The following is a 19,685-nucleotide window of genomic DNA, read 5'->3' as shown; positions in this document are numbered from 1 at the left end:
ACCGACGACGGGAAAGAATTTTACAACAAGACCTTTCAAGCCTTGATGACGCGAAAAGACATTCATCATTTTTCCACCAGCGGCGACACCAAAGCCAGTGTGATCGAACGATTCAATCGCACCTTGAAGAAACGCATGTATCGATATTTTACGATCAAGAACACGTTCAGTTATTTACCCGTCTTGAAGGATTTGGTGTTGGGATACAATCGTTCCTACCACCGCAGTATCAAGATGGCGCCCGAGAAAGTCGACCTGGGGAACGAAGAGCAGGTGTGGAAGACGCTGTACGCGGATCGACTGCAAGCCAAACGTGTGCCGCCCGAGTTGAAAGTGGGGGATCGGGTGCGATTGAATAAGAAATATCGCCTGTTCAAGAAAGGGTATTTACCCGGTTGGACCGAAGAACTGTTTGTGGTGGCTCGTGTGGTGCCGGGTGTGATTCCTACCTATAAGATCAAGGAGTGGGACGGAACGCCTCTGAGTGGCACGTTTTACGCTCAGGATTTGCAGAAAGTGACGGTGAAGAGCGACGATCTGTTTCGCGTGGAAAAGATCGTCAAACGCAAAGGGAATAAAGTCTTGGTTCGGTGGAAAGGTTGGCCAAACAAATACGACACGTGGATTGAGAAAGGGGCATTGGTCAAGGCGAGATGAAAGAGTTTTATGTCCAATTGATCAGCAGTTCCAGTACCACGGAATTCCCCTCCAATCAAGCCAACAGTTTCAAGAACCGTTTGCCTTACCAGATCCAATTGAAAGAGGAAGGATGGAAAGTGGGTTTGAGTGCTTTCTCTTACCCACCCCCACCCTTGCGACCTCATCAATCACGACCTCACCGACCCCACCTCTTCGAAGATGATGACACCCTGTTAAAATTCGATTGGACCATGGAAACCTTCCGTCTTAGTTCCAACGGTATCTGGTTTCCACTTGTCTACCGCAATGGATTTTACATCAAGGGTGCCGACCTGCACAAGGACCAGGTCAAAGTCACGAGTGGGAAATCGCTCATTCGATACTTGGTCAATCGTTTCCAACATCGTCTGACTGAGTACATGGAACGTGGCAATGAAACTCTACGAGCTCCCGACGGTAAAAAATACTACCCCGTGTTTCGTTGGGAAGGGGATTCTTTGATTATCGACAACACCGATACGTTCCTCAATCAAAAAGAAAGTGAAAATAGATTGCGTCCCAAAGTGTGGTTTGCTCCTGAAATGGTCAAAAAGATGAAATGGGTAGAAAAGACTGGAATTGCCGATTACAAATTGACCAATCACGTGGTGAAACTCTTCAAAGACGACAAAGTGCCCACCGATTTCAAACTCGATTGGAAGGATCAACACAACGCGCATTCCACGAATTTTTGGAACATCAGAGACGATGGCTCCTTACAGCTCAGTTCTTATTGCAATTGGCGTTTCGACTATCTGGACGAGCTCTATGAGCAGAGCTATGGTGGCAGCGTGACCGTCAGTGAGACTTTTCGTACGCCCATGTATGTCTATTGCAACGTGGCGCAAAGTACCGTCGTGGGGAATCAAGTCACCGATCTCTTGAGAGAAGTGCCGCACGATCAGAACAGGATGACCTTTGAACCCGCCCACATTCAATATCTACCGGTGCACAGTGACGTGTTTGACATTATCGAGACGCAGGTGGCCGAGAACGACGGAGAGTTGGTGAAATTTCCTGAGGGAGTTACGACTGTCACGCTCCATTTTAAACATGACGGATTTTTACGTGAGTCTACCGAGCCACAGTAGCAAGACCGAGTATCCCGAGAACCGTTCCAATCATTTCAAGATTCGTCTACCTCATCCTTTGAAAATGGAAGGCGCCAATTGGAAAGTGGGACTCAGTAGTATCTCGTTACCAGACCCCAAGAGTCAAGTGCCTCCCATGTTGCAAGGGAGCGAAGTGATGTTTGAAGGCTATTGGTTTGTGGAAGACACCGTGCAACTTCGTAATCAATACAGTACTGAAAGTGCGAATTTCAAGCCCCAACACCTTCGGACGGGCGATTTGTCGAATCTGACGGGGGTGGAATTCATGAAGACCGTCAAGACTTTTATTGACAACACCGTGCTGGAAGATAGGCTTCGAGCGGGTTACCTCTTCTCGGATCCAACGACCAAGAAAAGCAATCTTTTGAACTTCCAATTCGAAGGCGACGATTTTGTCTTCGAGAACACGAATGTCAACATGAGGCTCTTCAATGGTAATTATTATCCCCAATTGATGGTCAACCTGGAACTGGGTATCGACATGGGATGGTTCAAGATGAATGGTAACAAGGTGGAGATTGGTCCTAATTTGTCCATGGAAATGAACAACAAAGAACTGAAAGTGCCAGCGGCCATCGACATCAGTCCAACCACAGGCACTCCCTATTGGACATTGACGCCCGACGGAAAGAGAGTTCGCTTGACCATTACCTTTAACTGGCGGTTCATCAACCTCAACACCTCGTTCAAGAACGTGACGGGCTCCACCTCGCGTTCGTTGATGATTTATTCGGATGTGGGGACCAGTGGGGTGGTGGGGAATCAAGTCACGGATCTGTTACGAGAAGTAAATTACCAACGAGAAGGCAAAGGCTTCCAGTATTTTGAACCCCTCCATGTTCAATATATTCCGGTACGCAAAGATTACATCGACATTATCGAGACACAAGTCGCGGAGACCACTGGTGAATTGACGAAATTCGGAGCAGGCAATACCATCGTCACGCTACACTTCAAACAAGAATGAGAGGCGGTGCTTTGACGCGTTTCAAACCCGACGGTCAAATGGGACGAGGTTTCTTACGAGACTTTTCGGGATCCAGTTTACGAGAAGGATGGCAAGGTTTAAAAAAGGGTAGACCCATGGGATTACCCAACATTGCAGGTGGTATTCGAGGCGTGAAGGCTGGTGGGAGACGAGTCATTAAACGTAAAGCTTTGAGCGAAATCAACCGAGCAGCCAAACGCAAGTTGGACGACATTTTTGGAAAATGAATATGAATCCGATTTATTCGAGACGCGTTCGACGCATTCCTCCCATCGTCAGTGAGTTGACGCGAGGAAGAAGACTACAAAAGGGAGGAGCCTTCTTACCCCACCGCAGACGAGGTCTAGACCCCACTTGGGTACGGAGCGCTCTCAAGAGAAGACATCGACGAGGACCTAAACGACGACGATGACGGACATTGTCCCTCTCCCTGGTTCGGCGGGGGTCAAGAAACCCATGTTGAATTTGTTTCGGGTACCGCCCACGGATCTGAGTATCTCGAGTTATCGGATGGTACACGTTCATCCTTTCACCACGGGCATCAACCCCATCGATTTTCAGATCGATCCACAAGAAGATTACATCGATTTGTCTCGCAGTTACTTCGAACTGGAATGGAAATTGCAGAAGACGGGACCTGCCAATGTCGTGGCCGCCGAAAACACGTTTTTGGTCAACAACATTGCTCACTCCCTCTTCAAACAGATCAGTGTGCGACTCAATGGTACGCTCATCAGTCCTCAGACGGACACGTACCATTACAAAGCCTACATCGAAACCTTACTGAATTTTGACAGAGAGAATGGAGACACCATCTTGAGACCTCAAGGCTGGTTCAATTTTGCCAATGTGCCCAATACCTTGACAGCCAATCAACTCACCATCGACCACGATGATTTCAAAGCTATGCCCCCTGAAAGACAACTGCTGGTGCGTGAGCTCAGATCGCAAGCCACTGCCACTGCTGCAGGTGTCACCCGCACTTACAGCTTCGTACCCCACATCGAAGTGTTTCACCTCAGCAAACTCTTGATACCCAATGTGCAGATTGGAATCCAGATGTACTTCAATTCACCGGATGTGTGGATGTGGCAAATGCAAGGTGCCAATGCCTTACGTCTCGATGCTGCAGACATCAAAGTCAAATTGTATCTTTGCCAAGTCAGACTCAACCCGTCTGTCTACCGAGAATTGATGAATGATATGGGAAGTGGAAGAAACGTGGTGAGCTATCCTACGGTTAGAAGCGAGATCCGGACCTACAACATCACGCAAAACGAGTTACACTATGAAATCACCAACCCGTTCCAGAACCGGTTACCCAACATGCTAGTGGTGGGATTGGTGGCTTCCACAGCCTTCAACGGCGCCGCTGCCGAGTATCCCTTCACCTTCCAACAATTTAATCTGACCAGCATCAAACAATTGGTGAGAGGAGAAACCTATCCCTATGAAGTCTTGGAATTGATTCACACCAATGGAAGCAAAGACCTGAGAGGCTACAGACAATTTCTACAAGCCACTGGAAGTTTGTGCAAGTGTAAAGGAAACATGGTGAGAGCCAAAGACTGGGGGCGAGGCAAAGGATGCACGCTGTTTGTATTTGAGAACGCCGCCAACGGTTGCCTCAACAGTCCAGTGTTGAACCCCAAGCTGAGCGGTGAGTTGCGGTTGGTGTTCGACTTTGGAGCCGATCAGGGAGCCAACATCACGGCCATCCTCTACGCCGAATTTGAAAATCTCTTGGAGATCAATAGCAACAAGACCGTGCAATACGACGTGTACCAAGTGTAATGGAAAAAGTCAGTTTGAACAATGTGCAGTTGGACGTGTTGGCCAGGAGTCAACCCAGTTTGAAACCCTATTTTTACGGCACGGTGCCTTGCGATCGTTTACCCGAGAAACCCCACAAGAAAGGACCCATGGGTTACATCGTCAACACGGACCCTCAAGGCCAACCGGCATTGGATTGCACTATGGACGTGTCAGGACGCTTGCGAGATCATGGACAGTTACGCGCTGCCCTTGGACACCTACATGACCACGGAACCTTTACAGAGGTGGTTGGATCAACATTGGAAGTTCAACGTCCACAACGGCAAGAGTCTGCAATCGCTGTACAGTCAGAGTTGCGGCGATTACGCTTTGATGTTTTTGATCGATCGATCCAAAGGACATGACATGAACACGTTTCTACTTCGTTTCAGTCCACACGATTATGTACAAAATGATCATAAAGTGGGACAAATGTTAAAAAAATTGATACATAAAGAGCTGAATTGGGAGCAAGTCTGTCGATGTGATTACGAGCAAGACACTTGTACCTCTCGTTGCGGTGTAAGACATTTATTGTAATTAAAGTTTGAAAAAAAAAATGTGAAGTCAAGGTGTCAAGACAAGTGCGTGTTAATCTCCCGCGCCCAGGAAAGGGAATCCTGTCTATCCGGACCTCACGCTTTTCCATAAGGTACCCCAGGCGGTTTATATATGAAACGCACTCCTTTTGTCTCATCCATATGGGACTCGACCATGGAACGACGTCAAGCCTTTCGATTCAACACGCCCTCCAGCATGATGATAGTGGGTCCGTCGGGATCGGGTAAAACGGTGTTCACCTCCAAATTATTGGTGGACAATCTCGATCTGTTCGAGACCCCACCCAAACACATTTATTACTGTTACGGTTCATGGCAAGACGGATTCAAACCCATGAAAGAGTATGGAGTGAAATTCCATCATGGCATTCCCGACTCGGATCTCTTTCCCATCTGGTTTCCCAAGGGTGGCTTACTGGTGTTGGACGATCTGATGGAAGAAGGAGGGAACGACAAACGCGTCTTGGATCTCTTCACCAAAGATTCCCACCATCGCAACATCACGGTGATCTATTTATCGCAAGACATGTTTCCACCCGGTAAATTTTCCAAGAGCATCTCTAGAAATGCCCATTACATCGTGGGATTCAAGAACCCTCGAGATCAACTGGGGATGCGAAATTTGTTGTTACAAGCCTTTCCGTCGCGATGGCAAGATGTGCAAGAGACGTTTCGAAAGGTGACCGACCGTCCGTATGGGTATCTCTTGTTGGATTTACATCCCAAAAGCCGCGACGATCAGCGGATTCTCAGCCATCTGCTAAAAGAAGAGGGCTGCATGCGAATGCATTAGTTGAAGTGAAGATGCTGCGCAGTGAAGTCGAGTGGTTCCCGCGATTCCTAGCTATTTGCGAATCGCAATTGAAATACATGCATGAGCGAAATGTCGAGTGCGAACCCATGAGAAAGATCTTACAGTGCTGCGGTAAACGCGACGTGCAAGCCGTTTTAAACGCATATAACCAAGAGAATTTCACCGATCACATTCAATATAAACTGCTATTGGCCCAAAGACTGGTGGCTCGAGAAAAGAAATACACCAACCTTCTACAATGAGTACATCTCCAGCTGGCGTGGGCACCTCACCCAGTCTCATCGCTCAAGCCTTGCCTTCCCCTATTTCACCGCTGGAAGACATCGACTTGGCCTACGCTTACAACGACGACTGTTTGAGTCAGTACATTCAAAGTTTGAGTCCGGGCGTGGGTACGTCCACTAGGTCACCCCTACGGAATACACCCCCCGCTGGGGCAGGCACCGCAGGACCAGTGGCTACCAGTACGCCACGACGCAGTCCCCGCTCCACAGGTAGTGTAGCAGGAGTTGGGGCGAGTCCTCCCCCAGCCCGAGTGGGTCCTTCGGGTCTGGACACGCGTCGAGACGTACCCGGTCGAGCACCTACACCACCCGGACGAGGGTACCTGGCTAGCACAACCACTGGTAGAGCCACCGTGGGATACAAGACACCAGCCAGACCTAGGAGAGGTGGCAAGCAACCCAGACGGGGTCGAGGTGGGAAGCAACCCAGACGCGGTCCAGGTAGAGGTGGCAGAGGCGGACCAGGTAGAGGTGGTAGAGGTGGCGCTGGAGGCGGTGGTGGTGGAGACGATGATGACGATGACGATGACGACGAAAGTAGTGCCGTTTCCACCCCCAGATCACGCATGGATCAAGACAGTTTACAACGTCAATTGCAAATGTTGTTGAACGATCAACGACAAACGGCTCGAGGACGACGTATCGCAGGTATCACCACCACCAACACCATCACGACCACCTACAAAGACGGAGGAAGACCCCAAGTGACTCGCAATTCGAGCAGTGTTTCGAACTGAATAGCCATGACGATCGATGTGAGTTTACTCAACGGGGCTTACAGAAACAGTGTAGAAGAGGAATCCTTGTCACGATTGGATGGATTGTACAAATATTATCATCGACAATGGTGGTATCGGAAACAAATGTTTTACCATTTCAAAACGTGGTTCTGTTTTCTCAATGGACTGGCTTTACTCATGATGGCCTTGAGCATGATCATCGGTGTGCTTTGGGAACAACAACATGTCGTCGTGGCCATCTTGACCGCTTTAGGCACCTTGGTCAAGGGTTGGAATGATTTCAAGAATTTTTCCATGAAGATGGACATGAGTCGTTTCGCGTTCACCACGCATGAAAAGACCTTGATCAAATTGAGAACCTACGTGCGCGGCTTTCCCTTGGACGAGTTCGAAGGCTTCCTCATCAAATTGCAAACCATAGACGACACCATCACGGATTTGACCCAACCCATCAAGGACGCCTACGTCAAACAGTACGACTTGAAAGTTCGTTACATTCCCTACCAAAAAGAGCATAAATTAGACGACCTAAGTCCATGAGGGTTCATTGTTCACCATGAAACAGAAGGGAGGTAACCTACCCGCGTCCCTGCTCACCACCGCAGGGCTCGCGCTCATGATGAGAAGACGACGTCGAAAGAAGAAACAGAAGGGTGGTGTCCTGCCTTTGGCTGCGCTCGTGCCTGCTGGCATCGCCCTGGGTAAAGCCGTGGGTTTGGGGGCGGCTTCAGGAGCAGCCAGTTACGGCGCCAAAAGAGCCTTACAAGCCATTGGTAAGAAGAAGAAGAGAAAGAAACGACAAGGTGGAGGGAACATCTTTGCCAAAGCCGCCAAAATTGGGTACACCTTGGGAAAACGCAAGGATTACCAACGCATGGGTTTGACCGGCGCGGCTCAAAGCACCTATCGTCATCGCAAACAACCTTGGCTCTATAAAAAGCGATGAGTAAAAACCTTAAGTCATTCAATACCATGAATGCGGAACTTGAAGCACTCTACCGATCCTTGATCAACAGCCCTCAGAGACTTCAAGACGAGTACAACAGGAAACACAGTGTACTCAACACCGGTGAGTTACCAGCCACGGTCACAACGCGCAGGAAACGTAAGAGAGCTCCCGCCATGGCAACCCTTTCAGCGAAAGAAGATAGGAGAAGAAGAATGAAAAAGAGGCATTGGTACGAAGACAAGTTCGGAGATTTGAGAAAATTCGTCAAGAAACCTCGAAAGAAAGCCAAGAGTCGAGCCAAACCACCTGTCTGTTTTAATCGTAGAACCACCCTCTTGAGTTTATTGAAACGCATCCCAGCCGTCAAGACGCCCTTGGCTAATATGATGGGATAAAAAGCTGGGTCTTGACTCCACCCCCGATTCAAAACGATGGCAAGACGACGACGTAAGCTCTCCAGGCTCTCCCGAACCAAGATACGACATCGAGGTGGTGACATCTTCAGAGCAGCTGGTCCTATAGGTGGTATAGCCAAGTTCATAGACAAGCAGGTTCAAAAGCACCGACCCAAGTTGGAACGCGCCATTCGGAAAATACCCTTTCAATCTGCCCTCAAACCCGTCAAGAAAAAACGCAAGACCCCGTTACGTGTTCCAGCGGGTGTCAAAGTGGTGGAGTCGATTCAGGGCATAAAAGACTTTACCCCTTACTACCGACTCAGAAAGAGACGATGAATCGATTACGGCGACAACGCCCGTTCTTGACCAGTATTCTCCAAGAAGCCAATCGTTTCAAACGTCAAGAGATGTTGGAACACGCCAACGCCGACCAGATCAACGCGGTCAGTGAAATGGTCTTGAATTTGTTGAAAAAGAGAATTCCCGTCGAGCCTCAGACGCTTCGAAAACTTCAACGCCATAAGAACGTGTTGCGCGAAGTGGGGAAGCGCAGAAATTCACTGAAGAGGAGGCGTCAACATCTGTTGGCTCAGACAGGGAGTGGATTCTGGCGAGGTTTGAATGAGTGTTACGAACATGTCGGGTCGAGACGCTGACGGTTACCCCTTGCAGGGTATTGACGTGGTGCCTGAACGCGTGAGCGAGAACAGAAAACTGACCGACATCAAAGACAACATGACCAAGCTCATTGGATTGTTACAAGAAGCCAATCACAGGGACGAACAACTCAAGCTAGTTCAAGAGCGTCAGTGTCGAAAATACAGAGCTCTTGAACAGGAATATTTGGCTTTAAAATACGGCAACAGGTGTGACGATTGCATACGAGTCCAAGACGACGTGGAACACGTCATCATCCCCTGCCAGACCTGTGCTAAACCCAACGAGACCATCCAGAGTCTGCAATTGAAATTGGAAAAAGCCCGTCAAGAAGCAAGTTACTGGCAAGACTGTTTTGAAACCGCGTTGCAGTATGACGGAAGAGGTCATGATGGTGCCGGTCAGTGAATTCGAACGTTTGCAAGATTACTACAAAGGACAGATTTCCCAAAGCGCCCTGTTGAACAAAGCAGGACGGTTGGCCGCCGAAAAACAATTGATCTTGGGGAATCCCACCATTCCTGACGGTATGGCTGTCAAGATGGCCAAACCCTTGGCGCGTGAACAGACTCGATTGACCAAACGGATTCGGACAGGAGGTGCCCCACGCGCTGGCGTGGGTGCCCCTGCGCCGGATGAAGAAGCCCTGGACAGTCCCTTGGAAAACTTGTTGAAACAAGTCATTAAAGGTCAAACCCCCGCCAGGATCAAGCAAGAAGTGTCCACACCCGCTGGCACCTCAGGGATCAAACCCAAATCCCGTCGACTCTTACCCGAAACACCCAAGACCGTTAAAAAGCCCGCATCCAGTGCTAAACCGAGTCGAATACCGCGACCCATACCTTCATCCAGTGGTAAGAAGCCTAAATCGGGTGGTTTGAAACAAAGCCTGTTGAGCGGAGCCAAGAAAGGCTTTTTAAAGAGCATTGGTCTGGATCCCAAATCAATTGACGACGACCCCGACGACGAAGAGGGTGGTTACAGTCCCAAGAAAGTCACCAAGAAACGCAAGAAGCGCAAACCCACAGCGGCCGAACGCCTGAAGCCTTGGGAAGAGTGGGAAAACCCCGGTCGACGACGTCTCGGCTATGACAAGAACTAGAGCCAACAAGACCAGGACTCGCAAAAAGCAACGCGGTTATGGCTTCGACATTCAGAAACTGTTGGGCAAGACGGGAATCGAATTTCATTGGCCGGGCTATCAGTACATGGGACCGGGCACCAAACTGAAAAAACGACTGGCTCGAGGAGATCCTGGGATCAATCGTTTGGACCGACTCGCCAAACAACACGACATCGATTACAGTCGGGCCAAGAATCTGCAGGACAAGTGGAAGGCCGACACCAAGATGATCAAGGCCATTGACAGGTTACCCGGCAGGAAGACCATGACGGAAAGGGTGGTGAAACGAATCATGCAAGCCAAGAAACGTTTGAAACTGTAACTTTATTGAATCATGTTGATTAAAAAGATACATGTGTTTTGACTTATGGTTGGGCTTTCTTCTTTTCGGCACGATTATAAGCCAGTCTGAAATTATTGTAGATCCCTTTCTCCACGCGCTCGTAAAAATAACTGCGGTTGGCAAGAGCCACTATGTTGGACATACGCTCCTTCCCAAACATAGAGGCAAAGCCTTGACACTCTGGGCACTGGGGGCAGCGACAGGTCTTGACCACACAAGACCGTTTGACCACTTCCTCATCCTTGACGGCACACTCCAACAAGTGATCCAGATAATGGTGAAAGGCATCCCCTTTCTGAAATCTCTCCACGCGCAGATCGTAGCGGGAACGCATCTCCGAGAGGTTGTTGTAGGTCAGACCCAGGGACAAGCGAGCAGCCACATCCTCCCACTCACAGAACATGCTTTTCTCCAGAGGCACCCAAAAGGTCAGACCCGTCAAAAAGACGCGATGACTGACGTGGCGTAGGGCGTTCAACCCAGGCACGTTGGTAGCCACGCGTAGCCAATGGATCTCCTTCTGCGTCATAGGAATGCGCGAGACCACCTGATGTTTCAGGAAACACAGATCGATGAGATCCATGTCCTTCTCAGTGAAGTGATCCTTCTGAACTATGTGATTATGGACGCAGGTCTCAATTCGACATTTGGGGCACACCAAGTGCCTCCCGTTGGGTGGTCGCACTAGACAGGAGTTGTGCACCCCCTCTTTACAACATTCCAACAGGAATAGCTTTTCACCGTCTTTCATCTCGGAACTGGAACACACCACACATTTGATCGAATGATCCACGGGATTAAAGGCAGCCATTTCGTGCTGCAAAAAACATTTTATTTTACATTATAACCTTTTACAAGCGGGACATGTGTCCATTCCCCAGTGGGAAGACGCCCTACCTTCATACAAAAAACTGTGTGCCATTAAGCGTATCTATTCTATAATAAATAAAGGATTTCACGTGATTACAACGCCTGAAAGCATCATTTAAATTAAACGCCAAAAAGGCCCTTTTCTGTCGACCCGATATATCCACATACTTTCCATACCATTTACGACATTCAACATGTTCGCATGGAATGACTAAAGGTTCACATACAATCGATCCTATGGCCCATTTTGTTTTCAACGCATTAAACTGTATAATTTCATCAAATAACTTTTTTCTCTTTTCTTTCTCCACTTGCTCTAAATGTTCTTGTCTCATTTTTAAGTTCACAATTTTCGCGGCAATGTGCCACGGCAATAAATCCTAATAACTCTCAATGTCTTGACTCAATTTAACTTTAGTCTTCACATCCATTTCTAAGGAAAAAAGAGGGTCAAATTTTGTTTAATTTCATGAAAGTAAACTTGTTGCAAACAATTACCTATCAACACCGATCGACCGTTATAATAGACAAACACTTTTTCATGATAGATGGTGTCAGATGTGACACGCCCATCCTTCCAATTCATTCTGTTACAAATAAAACACCGAAAAGGTTGACATCGCACGTGACCTAGGTTCCATTCACGTTTGACGCGATGATAGATTCGAATCATTTCACACAACTCTTTTCGTTCATTCGTCACCATGTCCAATCGTTCCTGTCGCAGCTTCAAATCGAGAATGTACGTTTGAATTTCGGGTGGTAGACAATCCCAACGGCTTGTCATTCTAGAACAAAAACAAAATAACCTCTCTCATTCAACATAGCGCGCTTGGCAACCGTCACGTTACTTGCCGCTTGTTTCAAAGAGTAACCTAACATCACCCTATGATCGCGATAATGACCATACACTCTCGTATGATAAGCAATACATAAATTACAATGGTGAGGCTCACACCTCAAATGACCTATACTCCATTTCTCTTTCAAATAATGGTATAATCTCATTTCTTCACACATTCCTTTTCGTTGCACCGTCAAGACATCCAATCGTTCCTGTTTATATTTTAAGTCCAGAATGTGACATTGGATTTCAGCCGGAAGACGATCCCAATGACTGAACATAGCTAAAAAAACAAACGTTTATAGCCTTTAAGAGCACGGTTCACATTCATTTGCAACTCTTTCAAATGCATATCCCTCAAAAAGCCCAACTGCTCTTCCAGAAACAAACGGTCAATGTCCTGCAATACCACGCCGATAAAACGAGACAGATTCCGCAAGTCACTGTATAATGAACTCGCGCCATTTTCTTTCTCACGCTCCTTCCACTCATTCACCCACTGCACCAAAGTAGTCATCTTTCGATTACATCGATTCAAGGTATCCATGAACTCACCTCTACTTCAAGACTTCAACGATAATAATTCCAATGATAGCTAGTGAAAAAACGTCCACCTCCAAAGTGACACTCACAAACGACAAACTCACTTCAAGCTTCATCAGTCGAGTCACCACCGTCAAGGCGCACCATTTTTATACACGCCGAATCAAGACACGTGACGTGACGTCACCAGAGGGGGGATGGGGGGTATCTCCCCACTCCTACGTCATTAAAAAAAGGCGGGAACCACCACCCTATAAAACGTTGATCCCTCCCACTCATGCTTCGATGGTCTAGTGGTTAAGACGTCGCGTTGTGGCCGCGAAGACTCAGGTTCGATTCCTAGTCGGGGCAAAAAATTTTCACGTGTTGAAAAAGTACTTTTTTCCCATTGGTTGACTCACACGATTAAAACCAACTCGACTTTGCTCATCCCATCAGTCTCACCATGTTTCGCTTCCAGAGAGACGATTTCGACCTCGACGATGAAGAAGACAACGCCCTCTTAGCTCAACATTTGGATGACATTGAACAAGGCTTTGATTTTCTCTTAACACCTCACTTGGATCGACGCGTTCGCCATTTAGGCGTCGGACATCGAAATTACGTGGGACGGTTAATGCAACGCGGCGGTGCTGCACCTCTCTCTACCAACCAGAGACAAATCTTACCGCGTCAAATAGAACGAGCCCTCCAACGCGCCATACGAGAGCAAATCATCCAAGATCCCGAAGTCGATCGCAACGATCACTTTCTCATCAACATCAATTCCAACCGATTGAGACACTCCTATCACTCGGCTCGCATGCGTGTCAGAGAATGGATGGACAATGATCTCAGAGCCCAAGAAATCATGCAACAAATTTCCAAGATGTTAAACTCCAACGAACAGTTCCGATTGGATGACACCTTCTCGTTACACATTTCACATATACGAGATCCCGGACGAGGTAGCGGTAAACAGCGACTTCGCAAAGCCAGCTTAGCACTGGACAAGCTACTCGATCTCAAAAAGTGCGTCATCCAAATCAACAACGAGGACGAACTCTGTTGTGCACGGGCCCTGGTCACCATGCAAGCCTACTGCGACGTAGGCAGTCGACATCCTGAGTACGTCAACCTACCACGCGGCAAACCCGCTCAAGCCAGAAAGGCCAAGGCACTCCATCAGGCTGCGGGTGTCCCCGAAGGACCTTGCGGTCTCGCCGAACTCCACACCTTCCAACGTCATCTCACCGATCATCAGATCGTGGTGCTTTCCCTGGACCATAATTATCAGATCATTTTCAAAGGCCCGCCACGTGAGAAACAACTCATCCTCATCAAAGTGGGTGAACATTACCACGGTTGTAATTCTCTCTCCGCCTTCTTAGGACAAAGTAACTTTTGCATCGAGTGTGAGAAAAGCTACCAGACCGATGATATCAATCATCATCCCTGTCACGGAAAGAAATGTCCCGCTTGCTGTCAAACCCAGTGTGAAGATCGTCGTTGCGCCAGCGACACCACACACACCTGCCCTCGTTGTCACCGCGCCTTCTTCGGAGAACAGTGCTTGGCTAATCATTACGCTTACTCCAAGACCGACAGCACCAAAGCCGACGCCACCAGAAAAATCAAAAACGTCTGCAGTTCCCTACGCAAGTGTCCTCGGTGCAACAGATTACTCAGACCTCGCGAGATCGAAACGCGTCACGTGTGCGGCACCGCCGAATGTCCCTCCTGCAAGGAGTATCACAATCTCTACCGACACCAATGCTTCATACAGAATCCCACCAAGTTAGAAGAAAAGCGACAATTATTGAAATCCAGAAAACGCAAAGCTGACGGTTCGCAGAGCGTGCACACCAAAGACCATCTCTTTGTCTACTGGGACAGCGAAACCATGCAAGACACGGGTGTTCACGTCCCCAACCTGGTGTGCGCCGCCACTTCCAACTGCGAGGAACTCTTTCATTTTGAAGGCACCACCTGCATTCGAGATTTCTTGGATTGGCTGAGAGCTTTAGCTCAGGATTGTACCCTCACCGTCCTAGCCCACAATTCCCAAGGGTTCGATTCTTACTTGATACTGGATGAACTCTACCAACAATACGTGGTGCCCGAACAAGTGGTCAACGGCGCCAAGATTATGTCTTTGTCCATCAACGGAGGAGACATTGTTTTCAAAGATTCTCTCTGCTTCTTTCAAATGCCACTGGCCAATTTTCCCAAAGCCTTCGGACTGATTGAACAAAAGAAAGGTTTCTTCCCCCACTTCTTCAACACCCCCGACCATCAGGATTACGTGGGACCTCTACCCGACAAAGAACATTACGACCCCCAAGGCATGTCCACCGAACGCGCGCAAGAGTTCGAACGCTGGTATGCCCAACAACTCGCCGAGCCCGACTTGATCTTCGATTTCCAAGCAGAACTCGTGGCCTACTGCGAATCCGACGTACTGCTCCTCAAAGGGGCCTGCCAAGCGTTCTGCCAAGAATTCGAAGCCATCAGCGGCTTCAATCCTCTCCAACGCTGTCTCACCATCGCCTCCGCCTGCAATCTCTTCTACCGCACCAAACACATGCCAGAACGTACCATCGCTTCGGAACCCATCAGTGGATGGCATACCCAAGGCAAACCGCATTCCCTCGCGTCCCTGGAATGGTTGACCTACATGAACCGAGACCCCGATCACCACATTCGACACGCCCTTAACGGAGGGGAACACGTGATCCTACGCGGAGATAAAACTTTTTTCGTGGATGGGTACGACGACGTCACCCGTACCGTGTACGAATTTCACGGTTGTTTCTGGCACGGGTGTCCCAAGTGTTACCCAGACCGCGACCGCACACGTCACAAAATGTGCGATCAGACCATGCGCGATGTTTACGAAGCCACCAAACTCAAAGAAGAGAGTCTCTTGGCTGCGGGCTACAATGTCCTGGTCATGTGGCAATGCGAATGGGAACAACTCAAGCAAGACGATGAATACCTGCGGAGCCTGGTCCAATCCTTTGACCTGGTCTCCAGACTCAAACCCAGAGACGCGTTCTACGGCGGACGCACCAATGCCATCAAACTTTACCATCAGGTGGAACACGGAGAAAATGTGCATTACCTGGATTTCACCTCCCTCTACCCCTGGACCAACAAAAACTGTCCCTACCCCGTGGGTCATCCCGCCATCATCAGTCAACCTGAAGGCACTGACATCTCCAGTTACTTCGGTCTGGTCAAATGCAAGATCCTACCACCCTTTGGGTTGTATCATCCCGTCTTACCCCACCGCAGTGGGGGTAAACTCACCTTTCCACTGTGCAGAACTTGTGTGGAAACCGAGCAACCCAAACCGCTGACCGAACGTAGTCATCGCTGCGACCACAACGAGCAAAAGCGATGTCTGGTGGGTACGTGGCCCACCCCCGAATTGCAAGAAGCCCTTCATCAAGGGTACGTTATCCAATACGTGTACGAAATTTGGCACTTCCCGCGCAATTCCAACGACTTGTTCTCTTCCTACGTGAACACCTTTCTCAAAATCAAGCAAGAAGCCAGCGGCTGGCCCGATTGGGTAGGTGACGATGTGACCAAACGTCAACAGTACCTCGATGACTACCTAGCCAAGGAAGGCATTCAACTCGAGGTCGACAAAATTCAAAAAAATCCCGGTCGGCGGTCTCTGGCCAAAATGATGCTCAACAGCTTCTGGGGCAAGTACGGGCAACAAGGGAACAAGAGTCAAGTCGAAGCCATTTCGTCCCCCGCCAGGCTTCATGCCCTGCTGACCGACGACAGTCGAGAAATTCAAACCCTTCGTGTCATGAACGACGAGATGATAGAATTGGTCCACAAACACGTCCAAGACGAAGAAGCCGTTCAAGTCAACATCAATATTTTCGTGGCCTGCTTCACCACCTGCTGGGCCAGACTCAAACTCTACCGAGAAGGACTCGGTCAACTCCAACCCCAACAAGTCCTGTATTTCGACACGGACTCCATCATCTTCTCGCATCGAGAAGGGCAACCCATGCCACCCTTAGGCGATCATCTCGGTCAATTTACCAGCGAATTGAAACCAGGTACTCACATCGTGGAGTTTGCGGCCGCTGGCCCCAAGAATTACGGTTACCAAACCAACGATGGTAAAGTCGAATGCAAGGTACGCGGTTTCACCCTCAACACACGTGGGCAAGCCCAATTGAACTTTGACCTGTTAAAAGAAAACGTCATCCATGAAGTCACCGAACCCCGCGAAGAACCACGGGAAATCAGCGTACACAATCCACACAAGATTAAACGCAATGTCCAAACCAAAACATTAGAAACGATCGAAGAAACCAAACCATACAAAGTCGTCTTCGACAAACGCGTCGTGGATCCCGACACTTTCCTCTCGTATCCTTACGGATACACCCGAGCCAATATCGACGATACCGACATGGACAATGTCAATCATTTACTAGAATTGTAAATAAAATTTGAAAGCTGATCACGTGGTCTGTCGTCACTTCCGCTCCCCAGACCCTCACGGCCTCGCGTCCAAACCCGCGCGGCCAACTTTGACCGAGCTCGCCCCAGTCTTTCCTACTGCGAACTAATGCAACCGCTGACCTGAGCCGAAAATCCTGCACGCTGATTGGTCTAGACGCGTCACGTGACCCAAATAACGCGCTCTGATTGGTTGGGTCTCAAACCGCCCCCCTATACTACTGACATGGGAAACTTAGGGAGGCCGGGTGGGTGTCATCGTTGTCGTTTCCTAAAGCTTCCAAATAGCCACGGGCCACTCTACACAGTCTAGGATTGAGAACATTTACTAAAAGCCTATGAGGTTAAAAAAAAGTTTATAAATCGCAATAGCAATAACTTCAATGCTCAATTAAAGCACATTCTAGGAAAAGGATATTTCTCTTCTTTTTTACTTAGTAAGGGGTTATTTCGAATCCGTTGTAGCTAGTGAGAACATAATTGCAAATTCAGACCATCGCTGAATGACGTATATATGCTGATCGTTCTCAGAGAGAATCAAAATGCCAGGTCCGAACGGCGCTTGACAATTAAGGCCAGTAGGAATGATTTTTATTCAGGAGTAAAGGCTAAGCTACGCTGTTCGTCTTTAATATACTAATACTAATGCTAATACTAATACTAATACTAATACTAATACTAATACTAATACTAATACTAATACTAATACTAATAATAATAATATTACTAATAACAATAATAAATGCAATATTTATACTGCAAAAAATAGATCAGCTGAATTTAAATATAAAGACAGCTGGTATAAACCTATGTGCAGTTGATAAAATATTTCAAATATCGTACCCAGGATAACACAAAGCAAAAACGCCTTGTTTGTAACAAAATTGAAACCAATTATAAATACAACAGCATTCTTAACATAGATGAAACAGCTAGTCGTCACTCTATCTTGCTCCTTCCCAAAAGCTTTGCGAACTTCATCGCTATCCCAGAGAGTGACGACTGGGTACGAGTTTGGAGGCAAGTCGCCACGTGTCCCCTTTAGAGGAGTTCAATCACGGTATTTTGCCTTATTTTGGCCAGATACAAAATTACCTTTAAATAATAGGAAACCTCAAAATAACAGTTTAATAAGATAGAAAAACACCAAAGACCATAAAGGAACAAGGATGGCTAAGGATGGAGAAGATTGACACGGATTACAAAGGACGAATTTGAAAAATTGAAGCTAAACTTTTTAATATGCGCAAACCGTAACTGTGCTTCTTTGAAACCTTTGTACGCGGGAACTTGGACACGACTTGCGTCCCTTTTCACAAATTGCACAACCTGTTAACCATCTCCTAACCATCAAAACTGCATCCTACGCGTTTTGAAGTCGTAACTTTCTTACTTTCTTTCTTACTGTCCGACTCGTTCTCCTGAGCGACAGTCGCAGATGCTGACCACAGTACTATCGACTTTTGTTGGAAGTAATGAGATTTATCATGTGTGTGAATTTCCGTGGTAGTGTAATGGTATTTGTTGGTGTAGGAGACAATCTAAATCTACTAGTCGTTAAATTTCGACTGAATTAAGACTTTTCAATATCGCCTAAGTATACGTAAATGAGATGCGAAAGTGAGGGGTTTAGAGGTAAAAAAAACCATGCAGGTAAAGGAAGTTTCTCAGTTTTCCAGTCACTGAGTAACGGGTGATCCCAGATGAATTGTCCTCAGTGAAAACCAAGTGCAAATTTAGGCCATCGGCGAATAACATACATGTGTGGGTCATTCTCAGAAAGAATAGTTTAATTTATCTCTAGGAGCAAAGGCTAAGCTCCTCTGTTCGTCTTCAGTATCCTACTTAGCATGACCTTCAAATATCCTCGGGCCTTCGCATTGAACGGCAAAGCTGCTTATTCGTTCTCTGGCTTCACTTTTTAAACTTGCGCGGCCGAGGCGCGGTAAAAGCAACGGGCAATGCAGTCAAGGGTTGTATGAACGTCTCACATCTAAATCGTTTTTGTGACAACATTTACCAAAGCCTAAGAGGTTATAAAGAAGGTCAATAAATCGCCAAAGTAATAACTTCGACGCCTAATTTAAACATAGACAAGGAAAAGGAAATTTCTATTTTAGTTTTCTATTAAGTAACATGCTATTCCGAATGAGTTGTAGCTAGTGGGTACATATATGCAAATTCAGGCCATTGCCGAATGACGTATAAGTGTAAATTGTTCTCCTAGAGATTCAAAAGGTCAGATGGTTTGAAAGGCGCTTGACAAGCGATTAGGAATAATATTGTTCGTCTTTAGTTTCGTACCCAGGATAACACAAAGCAAAAGCGTCTTGTTTGTGGTAAAATTGTAAGTAGTAGCAAATACAACAGCATTTTTAACATAAATAAAACACATTTATGAAATAACCATCAGTACACAAATTCTTAAAAGGGAGAATTAAACGATATTTACGATGGTCAAATGCGTAACCTTGGAGACCCCATGGGTTTGTGA

The 19,685-nt window shown here is 47.5% G+C and overlaps 3 protein-coding genes across 3 annotated transcripts; all 3 read left to right on the top strand.

The window, feature by feature from the left end:
• Positions 1-2,923: 2,923 nt before the first annotated feature.
• Positions 2,924-4,717, top strand: LOC110058022 (uncharacterized protein F54H12.2-like). Its single transcript, XM_089278138.1, has one exon. It carries the CDS (start codon positions 3,187-3,189, stop codon positions 4,570-4,572), a length of 1,386 nt encoding a protein of 461 aa, XP_089134264.1. The 5' UTR covers positions 2,924-3,186; the 3' UTR covers positions 4,573-4,717.
• Positions 4,718-5,254: 537 nt separating this feature from the next.
• LOC149097837 (uncharacterized) lies at positions 5,255-7,426 on the top strand. Its single transcript, XM_089278213.1, has 2 exons — positions 5,255-5,894; positions 6,169-7,426. The coding sequence occupies exons 1-2, from the start codon at positions 5,266-5,268 to the stop codon at positions 6,986-6,988; spliced, it is 1,449 nt and encodes a 482-aa protein (XP_089134339.1). The 5' UTR covers positions 5,255-5,265; the 3' UTR covers positions 6,989-7,426.
• Positions 7,427-13,163: 5,737 nt separating this feature from the next.
• Positions 13,164-15,476, top strand: LOC149097836 (uncharacterized; the record flags this gene model as incomplete). The annotated part of the gene is made up of 1 exon (XM_089277972.1): positions 13,164-15,476. A coding segment is annotated over exon 1 (2,313 nt), but the record flags the coding sequence as incomplete, so codon positions are not given.
• Between the last annotated feature and the right edge of the window lie 4,209 nt (positions 15,477-19,685).

Source organism: Orbicella faveolata, unplaced genomic scaffold (genome assembly GCF_042242905.1).
Source record: "Orbicella faveolata isolate gen_17 unplaced genomic scaffold, um_ofav_v1 contig_46, whole genome shotgun sequence".
Lineage (NCBI taxonomy): Eukaryota > Metazoa > Cnidaria > Anthozoa > Scleractinia > Merulinidae > Orbicella > Orbicella faveolata.
This window is presented reverse-complemented; position numbering and strand designations above follow the sequence as displayed.